We start from the raw sequence: 26,524 nt of genomic DNA, 5'->3' as shown, positions 1-26,524 counted from the left end.
CTAAGCTGTCAGCACAGAGCCTGATGCGGGACTGAAACCCACAAACTGTGAGATCAAGACCTGAGCCAAAATTGGATGCTTAACTGACTGAGCCACCCAGGCACCCCTAACTTGATCTGACTTTTACACAATGCTCCATCCAAAGGCAGCATACACCTTCTTTTCATGTTCACAGGGACCATTTACCAAGACAGAACATACTCTGAAAAGCATATTACATATTTCAAAAAGTTTATAAGAATTCAAACCATATGCCCTCAGACCACCATGCAATCAAGTTAGAAATTCATAACAGAAAAATCTCTGTGAAACCATTAAATATTTGGAAACTAAATAACACATTTCTAAATAACCCCAGGGTCAGAGGTATCAAAAGGAAAATTACAAAGTATCTTAAGGTGAACGAAAATTTAAACAAAAAGTTGCAAAATATTGCTAAAACAGAAAATTTATTGCACTCAATACTTACATTAAAAAGGTCTTAAATCAATAACATTAGCTTCCACCCTAAGAAACTAGAAAAAGAGCATATTAGACCCAAGTAAGGAGAAGAAAGGAAATGATCAAGATTAAAGTGGAAATCAATAAAACAAAACAAAATCAACAGAGAAAAACCAATGAACCCAAAAGCTGATTCTTTAACAAAATCAATAAAATTGATAAGCTTCTAGCCAGACTGATGAGGGGAAAAGTGGGAAGACACAAATTGCCAATATCAGGAACATAAGAGGAAACATCACCCTAGAGTGTATTATGAACTTCATACCAGTAAACTTGTCAGTAAGTGAAAAGGACAATTTCCTTAAAAGAAACAAACTTTTGCCAAAGTTCACTCAGGAAGAAACATAATTTGAATGACCCTCTATTACAGAAACTGAACTATAGTTAAAAATCCTTCATACAAGAAAATTCAAGAGACAGATGGCTTCACTGACAAATTCTACAAAATATTTGAGGAGGAAACAGCAACTCTACACAAATTTTTCCATCATACAGAAGTGGAAAGAATATTATCAACTCATTCTATGAAGCCAGTATTACGATACCAAAACCAGAAAAAGACATTTCAGAAGACAACTACAGATGAATATCCCTTCAGATACAATCATCCCAAACAAAAATTTAGCAAACAGAATCCAACATGTTAAAAGGAGAATACATGACCAAATACGGTTTATCCTAGGAATGCAACACTGATTTCAAAACCAGTGTAATTCACTATATTCATTTTTTTTTAAGCCATGATCATTTCTATACACAGAAAAAGCATTTACAAAATCCAACATCCTTTCTAAAAATTCACAGAAAACTAAAAATATGTAAGAGAATTTCTTCAATCTGATAAAGGAGATCTACTAAAAACAAAACCCACAACATCGTACTTCAGTGAAATACTGAATGCTTCTCCCCTAAAATTAGGAAGACAGGGATATCTACTCTCAATATGCTATCTATCCATTCCTCTAATATTCTAAATACTGCTTTTGTAAGTAAAGTTATATGTATTTCATTAATTTTGCCTCCCAAAGAAATATATTAGCTTTAGCTAAAAATCAATAAACAGTCACATTACTAAGGTTTCTGTTTTTTTCTATAAAAGTGGATTTAAAGACATTTATCAACTAAACAGGTAAGTGCCCATTTGCAATAAATTCTTTTTAGAATTTAATAACAGGGTAAAGATTTTTCTCTTCTGAAAAACAGCTGTGTTAAATTTTAAATGAATAAGAACTGAATCACCCTGTTTCTCTATCTTAACTGCCTGTGGGGATTTGAAGAAGAAAAGAAGGTAAGAGGACTTTAATGGCTGGAGTAACTGATACCTTAAGCAGAAATGTAAAAGTGAAAGTAATCTTATTGTATAGACATATTTTATCACACATGTTATAATTCTAGAACCTAACTTACAAATCCAGTTTTGGAAAACAAGTCAATCAGAAGTTACATAACAGCAACTAGTTCCACTTGATAAAGTAACTAATGATTAATCTTTGTTATCTAATTGTTGGGTTTTTGAAACCTTGTTTTAGATTGAGAATTTCCTGATGCTGATTAAGACCCTGACCTTCAACATCAACACTAATTTAGGAAGGTGATAATAACATCAATGGCTGGCTTGCTCTTAAATATCCACAAACAACAACAGAAATGAGCAGTAGTAGAGAAAATTCAAAACTAAGCAAAAATAAATCACTGACACAGGATTTTAAAAAGCATTATTTGATACTGAGCAAATTCATCTATTGATTAACAAAGTCATTTCCGGTATAATTTTGCATTTCTTGAATACTAAGAGTAGAGAGACAGCTCTTACAGAAAATTTCAAGATACCTGTATGTGAAAACAACCAAGAATTCGATCACTGGTTATGCAAAGGAAAAATAAGATTAAAAAAAAAAAAAAAAAAAAAAAAGCTAGCAAATGGATTCATTCACCCTAGAAATTACACAGAAAGAAAATAAGTATCTCTCACCCACAAAAAAACTGTGCCAGACTATAAAGCTCTATACTTGGAAAAATGCTTGGAAAGCAATTCTTCCGGAAACCACCAAATCTGAAATGGGCAATAGACGAAAACACTCTACTGCCACTATGAAAGAAGCAATCACATAGGGGAGGTGTGGGAGGCAGGATACTCTGCATTCATCAATATTATGTTAGATTTTAAAAAACCATCCTCCATCGCCTGGACCCATTTGAAAATTTCATAGAAATGTATCAAAACCCTCAGATGTTACAGGAGGAAAAAAAAAAAAAAAAAAAAGGTTGAGAACTACTGCTCTAAACCCAAGCTTCTCAAATTCTAATGTGCATATGAACCACCTAGCGATCTTTTTAAAATGCACATTTTTGATTCAACAGGTGTAGAATGAGACTTCAAATTCAAGCAATTTTAACAAAACTCCCAAGTAATGCCATATCCACAGACCAAACTGAACAGCAAGGTTCTAAACTATGCATTCACAAAAGATATCTTTATGGTATAACCACTCTGGAAAACAGTTTAACAGCTTTTCAAAAAAATTACAGTTTTAATATACCCACTATATAATCAAGCCGTTTAATCTCCAGGTATTTACCCAAAACAAATGAAAACAGATGTACACAAATGTTCACAGCAGCTTTATTTGCTCAACTGGTGAGTGGATAAACTGTGGTATATCCATAAAAGAGACTACTCTCAGCAATAAAAAGGAATGAATTATTGATACATGGTATAATATGTATGAATCTCAAACAATCATGCTGAGTGAAAGACACCAGACCAAGAAAGAATATATGCTTAATGACTCTATTTATATAAAAGTCTAGAAAATGCAAACCACTAATCCACAGTGACAGCAGATCAGTGTTTGCCCGAAAAAAAGGAGAGAGGACTTATAAAGGAGCATGAGGAAACAACTTTTAGAGATGGTAAATATGTTCATTATCTTAACTGTGGTAATAACGGTTTTACAGGTGTATATAAATGTCAACAAATTGTACATGTTAAGTATGTGCTGTTCATTCATCAATATACCTCAACAAATCTATTTTAGAAAGACATCTTTCAAATAGAAAATTTGCTATACATAAATAATTAAATTCTAACTTTTGAAAACCCATGTAATACTGTGATAACAAGAAATACACATTCGATGTGAGTCCCAATTCCTGGCACAGAACTCCTAAAACTCTTGGAATTTCCTAAGTGATAAGTGTGACTTGATATTCCTAACAAATCCCTTTCAAGCATATATAGTTTATGTTATGAGGTGACTTTTGGAAAGCATCTAAGCATGGTAGCTGGTTGTCAAGAGAACCAATCATGTGATTAGAGAATTGGAACTTTCAGTCCCAAACCTAATCTCTGGGGAGAGGAGATGGCCTACAGATTGTAGATCAATCACCAATAATTAATCAATTATGCCTATGTAATGAAGCCTCCATAAAAAACCCCAAAAGGACTAGGTTCAGAGAGTTTACAGGCTGATAGATACATGGAGGTGGCTGGAAGAGTGGCAAATTCCAAGAGGGTATGGACACCCCGTGCCCCTTTCCCCATATGTTGCCCTATAAACTGCCTTCTCCCTGACTGTTCCCAAGTTTTATCCTTTTATTAATAAACCAGTCATCTACCAAGTAAAACGTTTCTCTGAGTTCTGTGAGCCACTTTAGCAAATTAATTGAACCTAAGGAGGGGGTGGTTGGATACGCCGATCTAGAACCAGTCAGTCAGATGCACAGGCGACTACCTGAACTCGTGATTGGCATCTGAAAGTGGAGGAGGGGAACAGTCTTGTAGAACTGAGCCCTTAACCTTTAGGATCTAATGCTATCTCCAGTGTCAGAATTGAGTTGAATTGTAGGACACTCCGCTGATGTCAGAGAATTGCTTGGTGTGTGTGTGCGGGGGGGGATCCCACACACTGGAATAGATGTCAGAACTGAATATATACACCTTTACACATATGCTAAGATTAAGAACTTTCCCCCTTGCAGTGGGGTAGGCAGTAGTGGTGAAAGGTGACTCAGAGGGACAGCCATTTAGGATCTTTCTTAACTCCAAGTAACCACTGAAAACGTGTACTGTAGAGTAGATAAGAAAGCCACTGGTGATCCAATAATAGACTACAATTTAAAAAAGAAATCTTAGTCTGTTTCAGTAAAACCTGGAATTTTGCTAACTATGTAACTATATAAACAGGGTTTTGCAAAATACAAAATTATAGTTAGACATCTTTTGAGAAGTCAGTCTCACTCTCACCAATGTCCACTCTCTCAACTACCATTGTCTCCCCAGGAGTGGGCTGCTATCCACCAAGGTAGTCAATCATCTCACCTTACCCCAAACACAGTCAACTGAATCAGGCTAGATACCTTACCTGAATTAGGTCAATCATATTACATCTCCTAGGAAGTTAGAAATGAGAGTGAATCACTACTCTCAGCCAGAGATTTCTGCTTAAATAGATATAAATTTAGAAGCTATCGAGTGGCCACCTTGGGCAAACAAGACGCCAAATCTCTGTAAATCCTGTTACAGAGAAGAATGTATTAAGACTAAAAATATTTTTAAAAAGAATAATACCTCATCACCAAATGGTGTTCATTCCACAAATGCTGGGGATGGTTCAATATTATAATTCATCAATAATGAACAGATCTGAAGGAAAAATCTCCACAATTTCCAAAAAGGCATTTGGAAATATTCAAGACTCATTTATGGTAGAAACACTGGAGGTTTTACATATTATTTTTATGAAATTACATACATATGTATAATATTCTACTGTAAGTACCTATATTTTTTTTAATGTTTATTTATGTTTGAGAGGCAGGGGGTGGGGGAGGACAGAGAGAGAGAGAGACACAGAATCTGAAGCAGGCTCCAGGCTCTGAGCTGTTAGCAAAGAGCCTGACGCGGGGTTTGAACTCACAAACTGTGAGATCACGACCTGAGCCAAAATTCGACCTTTAACCAACTGAGCCACCCAGGTGCCCGAGTAAATACCTATTTTGTTTTCTACATCTATAAATCAGTCTAGAATAATCTACATCTTATTTAATGGAGAAACACTACCAGCAGTCACACTGAAGTAAGAAACAAAGATGCCCATTATCCTTACTACTATTCAATATGGAATGGAAATAATTTTCCAACAGAAATTTTAAATAATGAAAGGTAATGAGAAGCACACTAGTTAGAAAAGCAGAAATAAACTATCTCTGTAAGTAAGTTACACAATATTTATAGCTCAATAACTCAAGAGAACCCATGCAAAAGTAAGTACAATCAGGTAACTTAAAGTCACAAGATATAAAATTAATATATAAAAATCAATAGTTTTTAAAAATACAAATAATAACAAGTTATAAAGTATAATAGAAAACAAGGTAACATTTACAATAGCAACCAAGTAAATAAAATTCCGAGAAATAAGTTTAAACAAAAACAAAGCAAACAGAAAAAGAATGCTCCTGAAAATAAATATAACTAGACTCTAACAAATGAAGAGACAAATCATGTTCTTGGATAAAAAGTCAACATCACAAAGATGTCAATTATCTATAAGCTAATTTACAAATGTATGGTAAGTGCCAGTAAGACACCAACATTTTCTTTCTGAAGTCAGACAAAATTATAAAGGTCACATGGAAAAATAAACGAGCAACAATAGTAAGGAAAACTCTGAAAAGGAAAGCAGTAAGAATGTTAGAACTAGCCTCACCATGTATTTTTTAAATGATAAAAATATAAAAATAAAACAATGAAATGATTGATATTACAACAGTGTATCTTCAAAAAAACGTGTTTTAAAAAGTCTTCTGCCCAATGAAACAAAATACAAAATTTAAAAATAAATCCAAATGGCTAAGAAATTTCAAAGATGATGAAAGTGGCATCTCAAACCAGGAAGAAAAGATTTTTTTTAAATGGTGTTTGGACAACTGGACATGCATTTAGATGGAAAAAAAAAAAAAAAAACGGACCTACAGAGCCATGTGTACTAGAACAAATCAGACAGGTTCTAGAAGAAATCTTGAGGTAAATTTTGAGAGAGGTGGCAAAACGACCTTAATTTTAATTAAAAAACCAGAAGCATTCTTTCATCAAGAAATGAAAATTTTGGCTACATAACAACCAATATCCATCAAGAGGACACTGATTAAATGTACAATGGAACGCCACCTACTTATAGTATTTAACAAATCAGAATCAATGCCTATCCCACAGGAATTTTTTTTAACAACTGTATTTATGCCTTAATCCCTTGTTTTGGGGAATCCCTGTTCCTTCCTCCCCAAACTCCCTTTACACCAATGATCAAAATGCAAACTGCCATTCTCTTATACCATCCACTTCTCAGGCTACAGTAACTAGGGTTAATCCAGTAATTGTCAAGATGACTCAGGCTGGGCCACAGATTTCTCAAACTGAAAGGAAGAGATTAAAAAGCAAATCTCTCTCTCTTAACACACACACACACACACACACACACACACACACACACCTACACCCCCTATACTTATATACCTATAAATACATAAATACAGAGGGAAAAAAAAGCAAGGAAGGAAGTACATCCACAAAGGTCAAAAACGTGGATATCTCAGAATGGTAGGATTGCAAGGGATCTGTATTTTCTTCTTTATACTTATGGGTATATTCTGAATGTTTTACATATAAGCATATATGTATGATGCTGCTACAAAGGAGAGGTGGGTATTTTCAAAAACAGATAAAACAAGCTGGATGTTTTGGGGGTTTGCTTTTCCAATTTACAGAGACATTAGCTACTTCAGACATGCTCAGGTGGCTGAGCACGTTTCCAGTGATCATGTGTACTGCATTACCACTCTATAGAATGAGTATCTTCCTGTGCTGTATCATGCCCTAAAAACAAAAAACATATTAGGCAAATTTTAATTACACCACTGTTTCTAAACACAAATTCACTACAATACAGGCAAACAATTATCTAAATTTTACTTTTGTAAAGTACGATTCAAAGAATCTTCTTTACATTCAGTACATTTACTTTCTTCAGTAACGTGCTTCCACGTAAAAATTCTGCATTTCATAATAACACAAACTCAGTCTAAAGCTTTTTAAATTTTTTAATGTTTATTTTTGAGAGAGAGAGAGAGAGAAGGGGAGGGGCAGAGAGAGAGGGGGAGACACAGAAACCGAAGCAGGCTCCAGGCTCTGAGCTGTCAGAACAGAGCAGGAGAGATGTGGGGCTTGAACTCATGAACCATGAGATCATCACCTGAGCGGAAGTCAGCCGCTTAACTGACTGAGCCACCCAGGTGCCCCAGTTTAAAGCTTTTTAAATACCTCCTTAGAATTCTCAGAAAATTTAGAACTTTGTGATTCATATACAATAAGGATTAACAATGAAAAAAGCAATCTGTACTATCTACTAAACTGTAATTCTTAACCTCCTCTAGGTCATTTTCTTCATTAATAACCTGATGATGAGAGGAGTAATCAGGAGACCTACATAAAACTGTGGTTAAAAAAAAAAAATCAGTAAGGGGTGCCTGGGTGGCTCAGTCGAACATCCGACTCTTGATTTCAGCTCAGGTCATGATCCTGGAGTCATGGGATTGAGCCCTGCATGGGAAGCCTGCTTGGGATTCTTACTCTCCCTCTCTGCCCCTCTCCCCCACTTTTGTTCTAAAATAAAATAATTTTTAAAAATCAGTAAGTTCACAGACCCCAGTAAGTCTATCTAGGTACCAGAATTTCAATTAAGAATCCCTGATATAAAATTAAGACTTAATTGAAATCCCTTAATCCACAAAGCATCCCAATTGTCTTTACTCTGTCACAAATCTGCTGAAAATACATAGCTAGAAATCACATTTCCAGTGCTTTGGCCTCATAACTCGCTTAGTCTCTGTTCTGCCACCTCTGCCACCACCACTATCACTGCTACCCATGTGCTGCCCTCCACAACCCATCCATCAACAATGATCTTTTACAAATACAAACCTGATGATGCACCCTCCAAAACCACAGCTCCCCATTATCAAGATTAAACCTTATATACTCTAAATGAAGGAAACACACAAACACGCATATATACATATATATATATACATATATATATAGCTTAATATCACTTAACTACTTAACACTGCATAACTAGTAAGTTATATGTAACATGTGTTGCTGTATTAGAACAGTGTTTTTCAAACTATGGGTTGAATCTCTAGTCAATCATAAAATCAGTAACTAGCTCATTTAACAAAACAGAAATAGCTATTTCTATTGGCTATATGTATAGCCAATCCTCAATACTCACAAATTCTGTGTTTGCAAATTCACCTCACACAAATGTGTGATCCCCAAAATCAATACGTGCAGTACTTTCACAGTCATTCAAAGAATGTGCAAAGCGGCTTTCAGATCATCCCAATCATATGTTCCCAGCTGAGGTCAAAGGAGGTGACACTCTTCTTTCAGCTCTTATACTATAAATAAGTGTATTTCTAACATTCTATTTAGTGCCACTTTTTTGCATTTTTATAGTTTTTTGATGATTTCATTGTTTATGGACTCCCCAAATGCAGTAGTGAAGTGCTATAATGTTCTTAAGCATAAGACGGCTGTGATGAAACTTACAGAGAAACTTACAGTTAGACAAGTTGCATTCAGGCATGACTTACAGTGCTGCTGGCTGTGAGTTCAATGCCAAGAATCAATAGTATATGTTAAATAAAGTATCTTCAAAACACAAACATGCATAAAACAAGAATTTGTATTGATTTGTTTGATGAAAATGTTGTGACCAGAGAGGTTCCTGTGAACCAGCCCTGTATTTCCTTTAGAAGCAATGATTCAGTATTCATTAATCCATTGTTTGTGGCAACTTGACAGAACATAACTACTGCATAAACAAACACCCAACAGTATATTTGTGTGTGTAGTGTGTGTGCATGTCAAGACACACTTTATTTCAGTTTTATTTCAGCTACACACACACACACACACACACACACACACACACACAGTGAGTCAATCAAAAGAGTTCAAACGCCAATGAATAAGAGAAATACTCCTTACCAGAATGGTAAAATGGCAAGGCAGACATGCAGGAGACATGGGCATACATAACCGTTTTTTTCGACCTAGAATCAGAATCACCCATAAACTGTGATTTGGCTGGGAAGTCTAAGGTAAACACATGTACTTTACAAAAGCACCCCAGATTGTTCTGCTATGTGGTCAAGATGGAACTGCTATTCTTCCTCCTACAGTGGTAGTTTTCAGAGTGGGGTCACTGGACAGGCAGCATCAGGAACCTGTTAAAAAACACGAATTCCTAGGTCCCATTCCAGATCCACTAAAAACTACAATGTCAGAATGAAGCTCAGCAATCAGTGTTTTAACAAGCCCTCCAAGTGATTCTGATGCATGACAAAGTTTGAGAATCACTGACCTAAACCTTCTGTATTTCTTTTGGAGGTATTTTGAAAGCCCTGATGAATGTAAGATGGCTGAGCTGATATTTCAGATAAAGTTGAAGGGGAACTACTGCTGTCTGAAGCACCTATAATGTACAGAAAATCTTCTAAGTACTTTCTCCACGGAAAGTGTCCTCTGTGTTTTAAAGCAAAATAAATAAAATCTCCACATTACTTGTACAATAAATAAGGCAGCACTAGTTCTTCAGATCATCCTTCATATCACAAAGTTTCTCTTCCCACAGCTCTTTACACAGGAACTGCTCTTAAAACCAAAATCAAAACAAAAACAACAGGAAATGCTCTTAACACAAGTTTGCCTATCCTAAAAGGTGACTCTACACTAGACCACAAAAATTCTTTCAACCCTCTAACAACTCTCCAGGACATCACACACTTTCCAATATGAAAAGCAATGACATGTACCAGGAAAAAAAACAAAAACAAAAAACTCATGACATTGTGGCATATGAAATAACTTCAAAACTCATTTGCAAAAAATAATTCAGTAGTATTTTTTTTAAGTTTATTATTTGAGAGACAGAGAAAATCCCAGAGAGACAGCAGAGAATCTCTGCTGACAGTACAGAGCCCAGTGCAGGGCTCAACCCCACCAACAGTGAGATCATGACCTGAGCTGAAACCAAGAGTTGGATGTTTACCTGACTGAGCCACCCAGACACCCCAATTTGGTATCTTCTACTAGCTATTACATGAACTCAGACATACTCTTGTTCAAATCACGTCCCTTGTGACACAAATTTCCACAATATAATTTTTACTTTTTACATAACACATTAAACCTTATATGCAGTCATCCATGTACAACTCTTTTCTTTGGGACTACAAACTGCTTGAAGACAGGTACCACCTCTATTCCTTTCTGTAACCTAAAGTACATAACAGGCGTTGCTCGTTCCATCAGCAACTATTTAGTAAGCAGCTACCATACATCATTCACTGCACCAGATGATGGATACAAAGGTAATACAGACACAGTCCATGCATTCATGGAGCTACTTAACGAATGAACACATACAAACAACTGCAATGAAAGTTTGAAAGAGTGCAGTCTGTGTGAAAGATCCAGCTTACCAATATGATAACCCGAAATAAGATGGCTTTCTTCAAAAGGGGAGCCTATTATTGCTCTTCTGACCTAAACTGTTACTTAAGGCCATAAATAATTGGTAAAAAAAAAATTCACCGACAAGACATTTAATAGTTAATCGGACTTTAAAGTACTTATTTTATATATAGAAAAATAAACAAAAGTCCTATGCACAATGCAAGGCTTACAGACAGCCAAACTGCAACATGGGAATAAAAGATTAAGGTTTTATATCTAAACTCCAAACAATCCAATTAGAAAGCTACAATTTGCCAATTCTCAATTCCTCAGAGATTTTTAAATTTAAAATCAAAATTACCTGACTTAATGAATGACTCTAGATTAAGAAACTAACTCTAAGGTCACATATTACTTACAAAATGAATACAAGAAATAAGCATTTGTTTAGCAGTTTTCTAGGATACACATGCATGATGCCAACAACAGCTGCCTCTGTAGAGTGTCTGGGATGTGGGGAGGAAGGACATTTACTTTTCATATATATCATTTTGTGGTATAAATTTTTATCTTTACATTACGTGGGTATATTATTTTCCAACTTAAAAAACGTAGAAAATATCTTAAACACAAAAATAACATATTCTGTTTACAGTAACATCTCCTTTATAGTAATAAGAAATAAAATCTTTAGCCTAACTATATATTTGGGACAAGGATGACATGGCAATAAGGTTGCCATTTGGGCCAAAGAAATTCTTCTGAGGGATTCTAAACACCAGGTCAAAGACCTTCAAAACTTCCAAAGAAAGAATTGAGGGGCCATAAACTTGGGTGAGAAAACAATCATTTCTCTTATTCCACTAACTTTTATCAAATTTAACATTTCCTTCAATTACTAATGTAGGCAAAAGGCAAAATAACAGTACTAGTAATACTCAGGACTAGCAATACAACAGAAATCACAGATCGTTTCATTGTCCTATTACAGTGGTTGCACTTGTCCAAATATTGTTTATACTTATCACTACTTAAAAAGATAATTAGGGGTTGTTAATACTTATCACTACTTAAATATTGTTTACACTTATCACTACTTAAAAAGATAATTAGGGGTGCCTGGGTGGCTCAGTCAGTTAAGCATCTGACTTCAGACCAGGTCAAGATCTCATGGTTCGGGAGTTCGAGCCCCGCGTCCAGCTCTTTGCTGACAGCTTGGAGCCTGGAGCCTGCTTCGAATTCTGTGTCTCCCTCTCTCTCTCTCTGCCCCTCCCGCACTCGTGTTCAGTCGCTCAGTCACTCAGTCTCTCTCTCTCTCTCTCTCTCCCTCTCTCAAACGTTAAAACTAAGATAATTAGATTCAACTCTAAATCTTGTCATTAATGTATTACTAAAGCATGTAAATTACAAACTTATATTATTTTGATAACTTTCAATATAATTGGCTTATGTGATTCTATTTTATGCATTTAAAACCATACTGATTCAGGCTCTCTGCCCATTTTTTACTTGATTCTTTTTGGTATTGAGTTGTATACGCTCTTTATATATTTTGGGTACTAGCCCCTTATCAGATACATCATTTGCAAATACCTTCTCCCATTCAGTAGGTAGTCTTGTCATTTTGTTGATGGTCTCCTGAGCTATACAAAAGCTTTTTATTTTGGTGTAGTCCCAATAGTTTATTTTTGCTTTTGTTTCCCTTGCCTCAGGAGACCTATCTAGGAAAATGTTTCTATGGCCCATGTCAAAGAAATTACTGCCTATGTTTTCTTCTGGGAGTTTCATGGTTTCAGGTCTCACGTGTAGGTCCTTAATCCACTCTTGAGTTTGTTTTTGTGTACAGTGTAAGAAAGTGTTCCAGTTTCATTCTTTGGCACGTAGCTATCCAGTTTTCCCACTGTATATTCTTGTTTCCTTTGTCATAGATGAATTGACCATATAAGCACAGGTTTATTTCTAGGGTCTCTATTCTATTCCATTGATCTCTGTGTGTATTTTTTGAGCCAGTACAATACCTTTCTGATTACTACAGCTTTCTAGTATATCTTGAAGCCTGGGATTGTGATGCCTCTACCCTTGTTCATCTTTCTCAAGACTGCTTTGGCTATTCAAGGTCTTTTATGGTTCCATACAAATGTTCATATTATTTGTTCTATTTCTGTGAAAAATGCTATTGGTATTTTGATAGAGATTGCATTAAGTCTGTACATTGCTTTGTAGAACCAACAATATTGGTTCTCCCGATACATGAGCATGGAGTATCCGTCCATTTGTTTGTGTCCTCCTCAATTTCCTTCATCACTGTTTTATAGTTTCCAGAGTACAGGTCTTTCACCTACATGGGTAAATTTACTCCCAGGTATTATATTCTTTTTGGTGCAATAGACATTTTTCCAAAGAAGACCTACAAATGGCCAACCAACACATGAAAAGCTGCTCAACATCACTATTCATCAGGGAAATGCCAATCAAAACCACAATGAGACAAAATCAAAACAAATGAGATCACAATCAAAACCACCTTACACCTGTCAGAATGGCTATGATCAAAAAAGACAAGGAAAAACAAATGCTGGAGAGAATGTGGGAGAAAAAAAGGAACGATATGCTCTGTTAGTGGGAATGCAAACTGGGGCAGCCACTGTTGGAAACGGTATGGAGATTCCTCAAAAAATTAAAAGCAGAATTACCATGTGATTCAGTAATTCCCCTACTAGGACAAAGAACTGGAACAAAGAAAACAAAACCACTACTAAAAAGATACATGCACCTCTATGTTTACTATAGCATTATTTATAAGCCACAGTCAAGATATAGAAGCAACCTGAGTGTCCATCAATAGATGAAAGAATAAACAAAATGTGGGGTGTGTGTATATGTGTACACACACACACACACACACACACACACATATATATATATATATATAATGGAATATTAGTTGGCCATAAAAAAGAATAAGATCTTGCCATTTTTGCAACACCATGGATAGATTTAGAGAGTAAAATGCTAAGTGAAGTCAGACAAAGACAAATACTATATGATTTCACTCATATGTGGAATTTAAGAAACAAAACAAATGAACAAAGAAAAAAAAAAAGAGACGAACCAAAAAAACAAACTCTTAAATACAGAGGACAAACTGGGGGTTGCAGCAGGGGATGGGAAAAGCAGGAATTTTATCAAGCTGTCAAAGTCCCAAGTCACAAAAGGTTAAGAAGCCTTGGACAATGGTTCTTAATTCAGATTCCACAGCCCTCATTTGGAAATCGAGAAAAAAACATTTCGGGGTTATCGCAATTAGCAGGCAGGATATCAATAAACTTCATGATATGCCTGTGACAGTCCCATACGCACAAAAAACTGAATGCCAAAACCATGCCAGTTGAGAAATATCTCAAGGATCAAATGGCAAGATTACCTCTTTGGTACCATGCTTTCCAAAGTTCCAAACTTAAGTGTTCATCCCAGAGTTCATTGGTATATTAGAATGTCTCTCGTCATTTGATTCTCTAATGTATACCACCCACTGAACAGATTTTCATCACTAAAATTTATTTTCCCCATGACCAACTAACAATCAAAAAAATAAAGAAGCGGGGGGTGCTGGGTGGCTTTGTTGGTTAAGTGTCCAGCTTTGGCTCAGGTCATGATCACAGTCCGGGAGTTGGAGCCCCACGTCAGGCTCTGTGCTGACAACTCAAAGTCTGGATGGAGCCTGCTTCAGATTCTATGTCTCCCTCTCTCTCTGACCCTTCCTGCCCCTTTCTCTCTCTCTTTCTCAAAAATGAATAAACATTTTTAAAAATTTTAAAAAGGAAGAAGAAAAAGAAAGGAAAAAGGAAATCACTTTTAAAAACAAATACAGTATCAATTATTCAGGAGTCAAATATTACTCTGAGGATTAGCTGAAAATTTAGTTTCTTTGCTAATTTTTAAAGTCTTTAATTTTTTAAATCATTTTGATTGTTAAAATGCTCTGCCAAGAAGAGATGGAAGGAGGAAAATATACGTATCAATCTGCTGATGTTTGACAACTATAAAAATATTTAATTGACTGGAGAAAAAAAAATGTCAAACTATTCCACAGAATAATGTATGGAGATACTCTGTATATTTTACTCTTCCATATTCCTTCACATTTATTAGCCTATATAACTGAAAACTGTTATTAATAATAAAAAAAAAAAGCAGTTGCCTGTATAAGGCACTGACTTAAGTCCACAAAAAGATAATCTTTAAGATTACCTTTCAAGATACTTCTCATTAAACAGATGAAGCAAAGTGGCTTAATGAGATGAAGTAATTTATCTTGCCCAAAGGCAAAGTGACAGAGGCCAGGCCTGGAACCTAAGGCACAATTCTGAAGTACCAATTTCATCAAATTAACAGTACAAATAAGGGCTGCTTGTCAACTCCCCAACCAACAACCTCCTATCCTTTGCCCACATTCCTCCCAAAAAAGGAAAGTGAGAAAGCTGGAAGTAAAGATATGACTAGCAGAGAGGCTGACTCTTTCACTCTGCATTCTTCTGACTGCACGGTGATACTAGCTGGCAAGAAAAAAGAAACCTAAAAACAAATGTAAGGAAATGGTGCTAAGAAGAATCTGGAAGTGGCTGTCATCTTCCTCCACTATTGATCCCACAAAAAAACAGTGGTGGATGACAGACTAGGCAAACCCAAAGTTCTATTTCATGCAAGTGTAAACAACTCAAAATATCAGCAAGGATCAGTTTTAAGATAAAATCAAATAATCATGATGGACCTACTGCTATCTACATTGGTCTCATTCATGGCTTATTCCTACCAGCTGTCACCTACGCATCCATTACTGGTTTTTCTACCTCAACTGTACTTGAAATGAAATGAAGATGCAGAGCTGTACGTTTAATAATACAATCAAATCCAATCCCAGTGGCCAGTATTACGGTCAACGCCTGTATCACAAACTTTCTACCACGTAAGTACCTGCATAGGTAATCCAGCCTCTGCTGAGTAAAACAAAGACTTTATACCTTCCTTAAGGCATTTGGTCTAAATGGGAAAACAAGTATCTATCACTCTCTCATGCATATATCCATATCCATACATACACATACATCCCTCAAGTGAGAAGCACGAGATACTAAAAAATTTATTTTAAAACTCAAATTGTCTGGGCTAAAAGTATACCAAAATTCAGGACATTTACAGTAAGAGACAGTGAAAGAAAATTCCATGAAAAGGGAACTGATCATATCCAAAACATACAGAGGGGACTTCTCTTTTGATCTCTAGGAAAAATCAGTATTAAATAGTGGATAAATATAACTGAACCTCACAAAAAAAGGACTCTAAACCAAATTAACAGGATTACAATAATTAACTCTTTAAATAAAGCTTAACTACTAGTATCTTCCTAATATTTAGTCTTTCATTTGTTAGTTCTTTTCATCTAATTAACATTCTGGACAATATACCTAGTAGATAGACATGTGGATTCACAGAAGCAAGTAATTTTTAGACCCAAAGGTACTTTAACGGTCACTCAATCCAATTCTACTTCACAAATGAGGAAACTAAGGGCCAGGAAAGTTAAATAACTTCTTTGAGGTCACACAAAATGCATCCCTTACTATTTGGAAAATTAGTATGAAGGGTATGCTTTCTTTAAAAAGATTCTGGAGACTTTTTTTATAGTCCTTAATTTAAATTTCATTTAAAAAAGGCAATACACATCCTACCATTATATTGTGAAATATGTAAAATATCGTTATCCCATTAAAACACCTTACAAACTTAAGGTCTGTAAAAATACCCTAAGTATCCAAATTCACCTTGGATCAAACTATGGATTAAAACAATTTAATTAACAATTTAACTTCATAACTTTTGGTCATAATGTTATATACACACCAGCAGTAAATGTCTAAAGGGCAGCTCCTGACTAAAGCCTCATTCTCAGGAGAGTAGCCCTTAACAGCACTTGTGTACCAACCTCCCCTGTCAGACTGTCAGACTTATAGGTACACAGACACCTGATTCAAGCCAAACCAATAATGACCAGGATCTGCGATTCTGAAACAAAAGAAACATAACAATGATGATAACAGCTAATATTTATTGACTGCTTACTGAATGCCACAAACTGTCCCAAGCACACAATTCATGCTCTCAACAACCCATGAGATTTTATAGATGAACTCAAAACCATTCAGTCTGGCTCAAAGAAGAAGATACGCACTTTACCACAACACTATACTACTACCTCTCAAATGACTGGGAATTGTTAGAGTTTAGTGATATTAATGTCACTTGCTGCTAAAAAGCCCATAGCTGCCCTGGTTCCTGGCATTCTCAAGCCTTGACCGTTCAAGCCTTCTTTGGGGCCTTCAAGGCAACACCTAGGAATCTTAAAGAAACCAGATTTGGTTTCTGTTACTTGAAATCAACCTAATGATCCTACCTGTTAAACATTTTTAGGCCTCGTTTTTAGAGACCTGATACTGATGAAATCTAAACTTACCCCACAGGGGCGCCTGGGTGGCGCAGTCGGTTAAGCGTCCGACTTCAGCCAGGTCACGATCTCATGGTCCGTGAGTTCGAGCCCCGCGTCAGGCTCTGGGCTGATGGCTCATGATGGCTCAGAGCCTGGAGCCTGTTTCCGATTCTGTGTCTCCCTCTCTCTCTGACCCTCCCCCGTTCATGCTCTGTCTCTCTCTGTCCCCAAAAAAATAAATAAACGTTGAAAAAAAAAAAAAAAAAAAAAAAAAAAAAAAAAAAAAAAAGGGGCGCCTGGGTGGCGCAGTCGGTTGAGCGTCCGACTTCAGCCAGGTCACGATCTCGCGGTCCGTGAGTTCGAGCCCCGCGTCGGGCTCTGGGCTGATGGCTCAGAGCCTGGAGCCTGTTTCCGATTCTGTGTCTCCCTCTCTCTCTGCCCCTCCCCCGTTCATGCTCTGTCTCTCTCTGTCCCAAAAATAAATAAACGTTGAAAAAAAAAAAAAAAAATTTTTTTTTAAACTTACCCCACAGATAAATCATTCCTTAAAAGTTTGTGTTAAAGAAATGTGTTTGCCAAAAAAAAAGTAAATAAAATAAAAAAATTAAAAAAAAAAAAAAAAAGAAATGTGTTTACAAAAGGCATTCACCTTAAAGCTTCTTTCTTATCATTCCCCGAGGCAAAAATTTTTAATGACTCTTCCATGGTAGTATAGAATAACAAATGACAGAACAATGAAAATGTAATAAACTTTAGGTATCATCTAGTTCTCAACCCACTCATTTTACAGATGAAGCAGTACAGTGGTAAAGGTCAGAGCTCTAGACTCAATCACTCACAGGATTTGAGTTCAAATACTGGCTTTACTATGTTCTAGTCCAAGTAGGAGTGAACTTCGGCAAGATATTTAATCTCCAAAGCCTGCTTCTCTTCTAGAAAAGACATAATAGCACCTACTATACATCCTATCGTTATAATGAGTCGTAAACCACCTACTGAGTTTAACAAAGTGCCTGGCATGTACTCAACACACTCACTAACGCACAATAAATGGTAGCTGTGATGGTAGTGATGAATGACCTGAGACTCAGAGAAGGTAGGCAACTTTCCCAGATCATTTGGCCACTAAAGAACAGAAACAAAACTAGAAAGAGACTTCACACTTGCAAGTCAGTGCTCTTTTTTCTACACCATTCTACAAACCCCTGGGCTAACATTTGAAACTATCTGTCATCTGGTATAATTGTACCCCTTTTGCAGTCTTATCTCCACCTCAACTTCTATTCATTAATTCACCAAATATTTAGTAAGTGCCTTCTTTGTTACAAACCGTTTCTAGTGTTGAAGATATAGCACAGAACAAAGTAAGGAGAAGAAGTAAAAGCCATATGTAAGTCCAAAAAAAACAAAGAGAAAGAGCTAAGAGAATGGCGTGCTCAGAAATGATGCAGTACTACCCTCCTGAAATCTCTATCAGCAGGGGATGATGGATTGAAAAGGGCAGATAAAATACATGCAAAATGGAAGAAACTTCCTTTACTCTACTTAACATCCACAGAAATTGCTGTAAACATTCCTGGATTCTGGGTGCCCGGGTGGCTCAGTCGGTTAAGCGTCCAACTTCCACTCAAGTCATGATCTTGTGGTTCACGAGTTCAAGCCCACGTCAGGCTCTGTGCTGACAGCTCGGAGCCTGGAGCCTGCTTCAGATTCTGTCTCCCTCCCTCTCTGCCCCTCCCCAGTTCGCACGCTGTTTCTCTCCCCCTCAAAAATAAATAAAAACATTTAAAAAAAATTTTTAATAAAAAAAATAAACATTCCTGGATTCAAGTATTTCCTTCAACACACACCATACAATCAAACCTGAAAGTCCAACTTGTTAAATCTCTCTCCAATCCCTCTTATACATTCTAGTAACAGTTTTCTCTAATTCTTTTTTTTTTTTTTTTTTTTTTTTTTCTTCTTTTTCAACGTTTTTATTTATTTTTGGGACAGAGAGAGACAGAGCATGAACGGGGGAGGAGCAGAGAGAGAGGGAGACACAGAATCGGAAACAGGCTCCAGGCTCTGAGCCATCAGCCCAGAGCCTGATGCGGGGCTCGAACTCACGGACCGCGAGATCGTGACCTGGCTGAAGTCGGACGCTTAACCGACTGCGCCACCCAGGCGCCCCAGTTTTCTCTAATTCTTAACTATACTAAAATTTAACTATTTCTAATGCTCTTTGTCAGGTCAACTTAACCTGGTAGTTTCTGCTAACTCTCCAGATATGTTTTTGACCTCAATGACTCATTTACATTTCCCGAAGTCAAGTTCTGTATCATATTCTTCTTTTAATTTTAATCCTAGCAACACTCCAGCACACAGCCTTACAAATACTCTTATCCATGGTTATCCCTTCAAAAGTTTCCTGATGTCATATTTAGATAACACCTGGCAATCAGATGATAACTGGCTAGTATATGCTTTTGTTGAAAGAATAAATGCTCAGTGTTTTTACAATATCAATTTACAAAATTTTATTTTATACCCTCTCTAGAACTCCTCTATAATGAAACATGAAATGTATTAGTGCCAAAAATAACTCTGAAATGTAAGAAACACTGAATATATTCCTACTCTCACTGTTGCTTAAAATATTAAGAGGATATCAAAATTAGGCAACTAAAGCATAAAAGGAGAAATGGCAATTTAAATCAGTCATGATCTTTTTCTTTAAAAATAAGCAGAATTAGGGGTGCCTGGGTGGCTTGGTCGGTTAAGCGTCCGACTTCGGCTCAGGTCATGATCTCACGGTCCGTGAGTTTGAGCCCCACGTCGGGCTCTGTGCTGGCAGCTCGGAGCCTGGAGCCTGTTTCGGATTCTGTGTCTCCCTCTCTCTCTGCCCCTCCCCTGTTCATGCTCTGTCTCTCTCTGTCTCAAAAATAAATAAACATAAAAAAAAAAAAATAAGCAGAATGGACACCTGGGTGGTTCAGTCAGTTAAGCATCTGACTTCAGCTCAGGTCATGATCTCGCAGTTCAAGAGTTCGAGCCCTGCGTCAGGCTCTGTGCTGACAGCTCAGAGCTTGGCGCTGTCTTCAGATTCTGTGTCTCCCTCTTTCTGCCCTTCCCCTGCTCATACTCGGTCTCTCTCTCAAAAATAAATAAAACATTTTTAAAAATTGAAAATAAGCAGAATCACATGCTTCATAGAAATTTTGGTTCACTCTAATACAAAAAGGTATCTTATACAAATCTACATACACCTATGAGAAGGGTAATTAACACAAAATAAAAATATTGCAGCCATACCTATGAGTTCAAAATTGTGTATTTAAAGGGGCCTCTGACTCAAGAGGGAAAAAAATATATACATTTAGTATTTAGGTACATGTTGTATCAAAGTAAGAAACCAAAAAGAATTCCAAGAATAATTTCCCAAAATCTGCTAATGAATTACACACACATGCATGCACGCACACACAGTGTTTCATAAAAACATAGATCTTAGTATAGAAAGAAAAAAAAAAAGGCTCATTCAACACTTAACCAACATTTAGCAAACATATATTATGTTCCAGGCACAGTTTCAGATACTCGGAATACATTAATGAACAAAATATGCAAAGATCCTTGTCCTTACATAGATTATATTCTATTAGAATAAAATCTAAACAATAAAAAATAATAGTTTCCCACAAATTTCTTACATGCTTATGGTAACGTAAACATTCAGATAAACATAATGGTACCACTATAGAGAAGCAAAGTAAATAAACTTCTAAGAAAAAAGGAAAAAGAAACAGAAAATCTGAAAAGCCAAAAGCAAAAATCATATATAATTAAGTGATGAAAAACTACAGTTAGCAATTTACTTACTTATTTGTTTTAATAACTTATTGTTTTTAATGTTTATTTACTTGAGACACACACACACACACACACACACACACACACACACACACCCCGGGGATGGGCAGAGAGAGAGAGACACGTACAGAATCCGAAGCAGGCTCCAGGCTCTGAGCTGTCAGCACAGAGCCCGATGCGGGGCTCAAACTCTTGAACTGCAAGATCATGACCTGAGCTGAAGTCGGACACTCAACCGACTGAGTCACCCAGGAGCCCCTAGTTAGTAATTTAATATTCCAATCAAATCAATGTCATCTTTCAAAGTTCCCCAATTACAAAAAGTAAAACAATGTTTACAAAACCTGTAATGAACTTAACAGTTCAGAAGCTAATTTGGGATTCTGTAAGAAGTCAACATGAATCACAGTGGTTATAAGAATGGGTTTTGTGATATTAAAACCAAGGGCATGAATTATAGCCCTGCCAGTTACTAACAGTGAGACCCACAGTTTTTCATCCATAAAACAGAAACAATAATACTACATAGGCTGTTGTTACAAAGATTCAATGAAAACCAAAAACAGGAAGCAATTCAAATATCCAGATGGATGGATGAATATATTACAACAATTCACTAGCATACTGTTCAGTAATAAAAAGGAATGGACTGATACATGTAACAAGGATGAATCGTTAATGCATCATGCTGAGCAAAAGAAGCCTGACACGAAAGAGTATGTGAAATCCATTTAAATGTAATTCTAGAAAAAACAATACTAAAATCTATAGGGAAAGAAAACAAATCAGTAATTGCTTAGAACTACTGGTGTAGATGGACTGACTTGCAAAGGAGCACAAGGGAATTTTTTGGGTGTTTGAAATGTTGCTTTATCTTGATTGTGGTGGCATTTCCTTGTGTGTACATGTTTGTCAAAACTCATAAACTCTATGCTTTAAATGAGCACATTTTATTGCATATAAATAACTCAAAAAAGTTAATTTTAAAAAGGATTAGATGAACTAATCGTATGTAAAGTTATTAACATAGTATCTGGGACACAAGTAGTAGTCGAAAAATGGTTAAGTACTGTATTATCAAAAAACATCAACTATCTCTATACAACACTCCAGGGGTGTTGTGATGATCACCTGATCATTCTGGTTTAGATTCTAAATAAACACAAGTTAACAGTATTTGACCTAAATCAAGTGTCATGTAGAGCACTATAGAGACCAAGTTTAGGAGGATGCCTACTGGCAGACCTTAGGCAAAAGACCAGGAAAATGAGGAAAGGGAACAAAAGAAGATGCCTACATGCCCAAAAGAAAAGAAAGAGCTAAGAGAATGATGAGAGTGCTACCAATGTCAAAGAATGCCTAAATTATCTCATCTAAGTATTATCAAAATATAACTCAAAACTGAGTCAATGACTACATAAACGAAGTCTAATAATAATCCAATAGACACAGTTTTTAATTTTACCGGGGCAGGGTGGGGGCGGAGTGAGAATGGAGGTTAAGATTCATGAAGGTGGTTCAAGTTAAGTCAAAAGATTCTGTCAACCAAGCAGGAAAGGAGTCATATTGTGGATAGTTAGAAATGCAAAGCAACAATTATAAATCCACAAGCCAAGGTTGTTATTTTTTTTTTTACAAGTCTATATAATTTAAAAAATACTTAGAAAAATAACTAGAACATGTTGGTAATGGAAGTTGAATTGAAATACAACTCAGGGGCACCTGGGTGGCTCAGTCGGTTAAGGGTCTGACTCCTGATTTCAGCTCAGGTCATGATCTCATGGTTGTGAGTATAAGCCTGCTTGAGATTCTGTCTCCCTCTCTCTGTGCCTCCCCGGCTTGCGTGAATGCCCTCTCTCTCTCAAAATAAACATACATTAAAAAAAAAAAAAGAAATACAACTCAAATGAAACACAAAACATTTATGAAATTTACATTTTACTGCTGCTTAGAACTGCTTTTCAAGGCAGAACAGTTTTTTAATTTTATTTCAAGAGGGAGTGCACATGAGCGAGAAAAGGGCAGAGAGAGAGGGAGACAGAGAGGGAGACAGAGAAACTGTCAGAGCAGAGCCCGACTTAGGGCTTGATCCCACAAACCATGACATCATGACCTGAGCCGAAATCAAGCAGAAGCTTAACTGACTGAGCCACCCAGGTGCCAAAGGCAGAACATTTTTTTAAAATGAACAAATAATTCTGCTTAATAACAGAAGTCCTGTAAACAGGACCAGAAGAACTGAATCGACTGTCACTCATGTAAGCACAAGTCTTCTTACACGTTAATTTAAAAAAGAGGAAAGAAAAAACGAACACCCCAACTGTACATTCTGGGAAGCAAAAGATAGTTATAAATCTTATCTGTCAGGGTTTGTTCAGTTTTGTTTTGATTTTAAGTACCACCACTTGTAACATCAAAGAGGCAGAAAGGACCAAAGAGTCAGAAGTCCTGGGTTTCAACTCTAGTTCCATCATAAATTGGATTTCTTCTTCCCTGGAAGTGGGCAACTGAAGCAGGCTACTGAATATAATCCAATATAATCTGATTTCCAATCTCCAGATTGAAAATCACAACTGTTACTGAAAAAGTTAACAGTGAAAGGGTTAAATTATTTGTTTTTAATACATCATTAAAAAAATAACTAAACTGCAAGTTTTCTTCCTAAATTCAGGTAAAATACCAAGACACACGTGGCAAACTAAGGGCCAAAAGCTGTAAGTATATTGCTGCTCAGTTCACAAAAAGTAACTTATCTTTCGGGTTAATTGTTCATTCTAGAACAAGCTTCTTGATTTTAGTTCTTCTCAAACCCAAATAACTGGATCCAAGTAATTACATCACCACTGATACTTGAAGATTCATAAGCTACTTCTCTTGGGTCAAATCCCATACAATAATATTAACAAAAATTTAACTTTGTGGAATACAAAATTGTGTTTTTTAAAGTCCAATTCAATTCTTGTACATACTATAACTTTATTTTAATTACCGTTCCCATGGAAAATTGAGCTGCTAGAAATAAACTTCATTTTTAAAACAAAAAGAATATTCTCATATGACTTAGATCTAAATCTACAGCAAATGTTGGGTTTTCATCTTATTTTTTGAAAAGCTGAATACTTAATGTTCATCCCGATACCGTTGCCATATTCATTTTCTCCTGAAAGTGTAAGACTTTCAAGTAATCAAAGACCAAAGAAAAATGTGATTAAATCACAGCAGAAAGTAGTAATAACAGGGTAATATAATGAGGTCAGAACTGGAGCAGCCAATCAAAGGCATAAAAGCATTTCCTGCAATATTAATAGTCAAAAGAGAAAACCAATCACAGAAACCTCGAGCCTTCTTCTGACAGTCACAGAAGCAAGAGAACCAATCCACGCACACCCAGGGTTGACAATAAGGCGGGACCGCAGGTTCATTGAAGAAATCCTTGAGGGTGCAGTTACTATGAACTTCGCACGCAAGTTAACACCACTCCAGAGTCATAAACACAGTCAAGCCAGACAAAATTCAACAGTATGCCAAATTCCATCAGGGAGAAAAGCAGAATATTTGCACAACCGTTGTGTTATCAAAAATGCAACCGTCAATTTGGATGCATTAAATCCTTAACTTCCAAAAGACCACCCTCTATGATGACAATTCCCGGGGACGTGGCGCGGGGACAGGGCAGCGCCAGCGGCTCTTAGGTGAACATTCCTGTTTGCTTTCTAACGCTGTGTGCCGAACCGGTGCCGTCCCGGCTAGGTGGGCAGCGCCGTCCCTCTCGCCGCCGCGGAGCTAGCCGGTCAACGGCTCTCTACCGCTACACCCTGCTGGGTAGTCGCGGCTCCCGTCCTCCCCCGCCGCAGTGCTGCACCGCCTCATCCCGCTGCACCACCGCCGGCCGGGGAGCCGGGATTACCTTGCTAGGAGGAAGGTGTTTGTTATGAACGCGCTTTACTTTCCACAAGTAATTTCAACGAGAACCCAATGCAAAACTAAATTTGAAAGTGGGAAGAGAAAACCTTTCCTAGCCAAAAGATCCCTCGCCCATTAATTAACCCCGTGCCGGAGGAAGGTTCGGAGTGGAAGGTAAACAGAGGCCGTACGCCAAGTGCGGCCAGAACATCCCCTGCGCCATTCCCGGCCGCCGCTTACGGCAAGGCCCCCTTACGGCAGCGTAAGCGGCGCTGCGAGCTAATCACAACACTGGGACGCAACAACATGGCGGCCGCGGGCGGGCGCTGCGCCGGCCGAGAGGGTTTACGCTACTCCGCCGGCGTAGGGTCCCATGCGTTGGAGCGGCAGCGGCGCCCTCCAGCGAGCGTAAAGCGCTCTGTGAATGGCGAGGCCCGACTGACAAAGGGGAGGGGGGAGGAGGGAAGGGGGGGTAATAAACACTCGAGTCCCTACCGATTCCTCCTCCTTCTCCATCCCGGTGGGCATCTGGGGCACGGCCCGGTTGATGGAGACGCAGTCGTTGAGATCAGGCATGTCCTTGCCGCGGTAGATAGGCAGCGGTTTGGCGGCGTCCAGCGCCCGCGCTCGGAAGGAGAGTTTACTCATTGTCTCCCCGCCTTACAGGAACAGCCCGGGCGGCGGCGGCGGGGCGGGCGGGGAGGGGGGGAGGACTCCCGCCGCCTCCTCCACCTCCTTCCTCAGTGCAGCGCGGCCGGCCCGCTCCTCCTCCTCCTCCTCACTGCCCCCGGCCACAGCATGGGCGCCCACCCCGCCCGAAAACAGACCCCCGCCGCCCGCGGCCGCTTCCACACACTAGATCCGCCGCTCGCCCGCCCGATCCGCTCCCTGCGCCATGGCCAACATGGCGGACATTACCACAGCGGCGGCGAGCGATCCCGGCAGCCCGCGCGAGAGCGCGCCCCCGCCGCGGGGACGCGCCTCGCCCTCTCCCTCCCTCCCTCCTTCCTCTCCCTTCCCCTCCCTCGCCTGCCCACCCACTCTCTCCGCGGCGCTGCCGGCCCGCGGGAGCGTGCTCAGCCTCGGGCCGCTCTGGGGAGAGGGGGCGGCGGTGGCCCTCGGCTCGTTGGTCCGCGTCTCGCCGTGTGGCAGGTGCCAGGTGCGCAAGTTAACCCGCGCCCCCGAGCGTGCACCTCTGCCTCCGCGGCCCCGACACCCCGCTCGCAGAGTGCCCCGAGGGAAAGCGCCGGGCAAAGCTC

General features: G+C 38.1%; 1 protein-coding gene across 3 annotated transcripts in view; it reads right to left on the bottom strand.

The window, feature by feature from the left end:
- Positions 1–26,231, bottom strand: part of EPC2 (enhancer of polycomb homolog 2) — a 119,555-nt gene extending 93,324 nt beyond the window's left edge. For all 3 annotated transcript variants that reach the window (XM_045479751.1, XM_045479752.1, XM_045479753.1), the window contains exon 1: positions 25,761–26,231. In XM_045479751.1, coding sequence (XP_045335707.1) covers positions 25,761–25,913 — 153 coding nt within the window. In that variant the 5' untranslated portion in view covers positions 25,914–26,231. The remainder of the gene's footprint in view (positions 1–25,760) is intronic.
- Between the last annotated feature and the right edge of the window lie 293 nt (positions 26,232–26,524).

This window comes from Leopardus geoffroyi, chromosome C1, assembly GCF_018350155.1.
Source record: "Leopardus geoffroyi isolate Oge1 chromosome C1, O.geoffroyi_Oge1_pat1.0, whole genome shotgun sequence".
Classification (NCBI taxonomy): domain Eukaryota; kingdom Metazoa; phylum Chordata; class Mammalia; order Carnivora; family Felidae; genus Leopardus; species Leopardus geoffroyi.
Note: the sequence above shows the minus strand (reverse complement) of the source record. Positions and strands in the feature narration are given on the sequence as shown.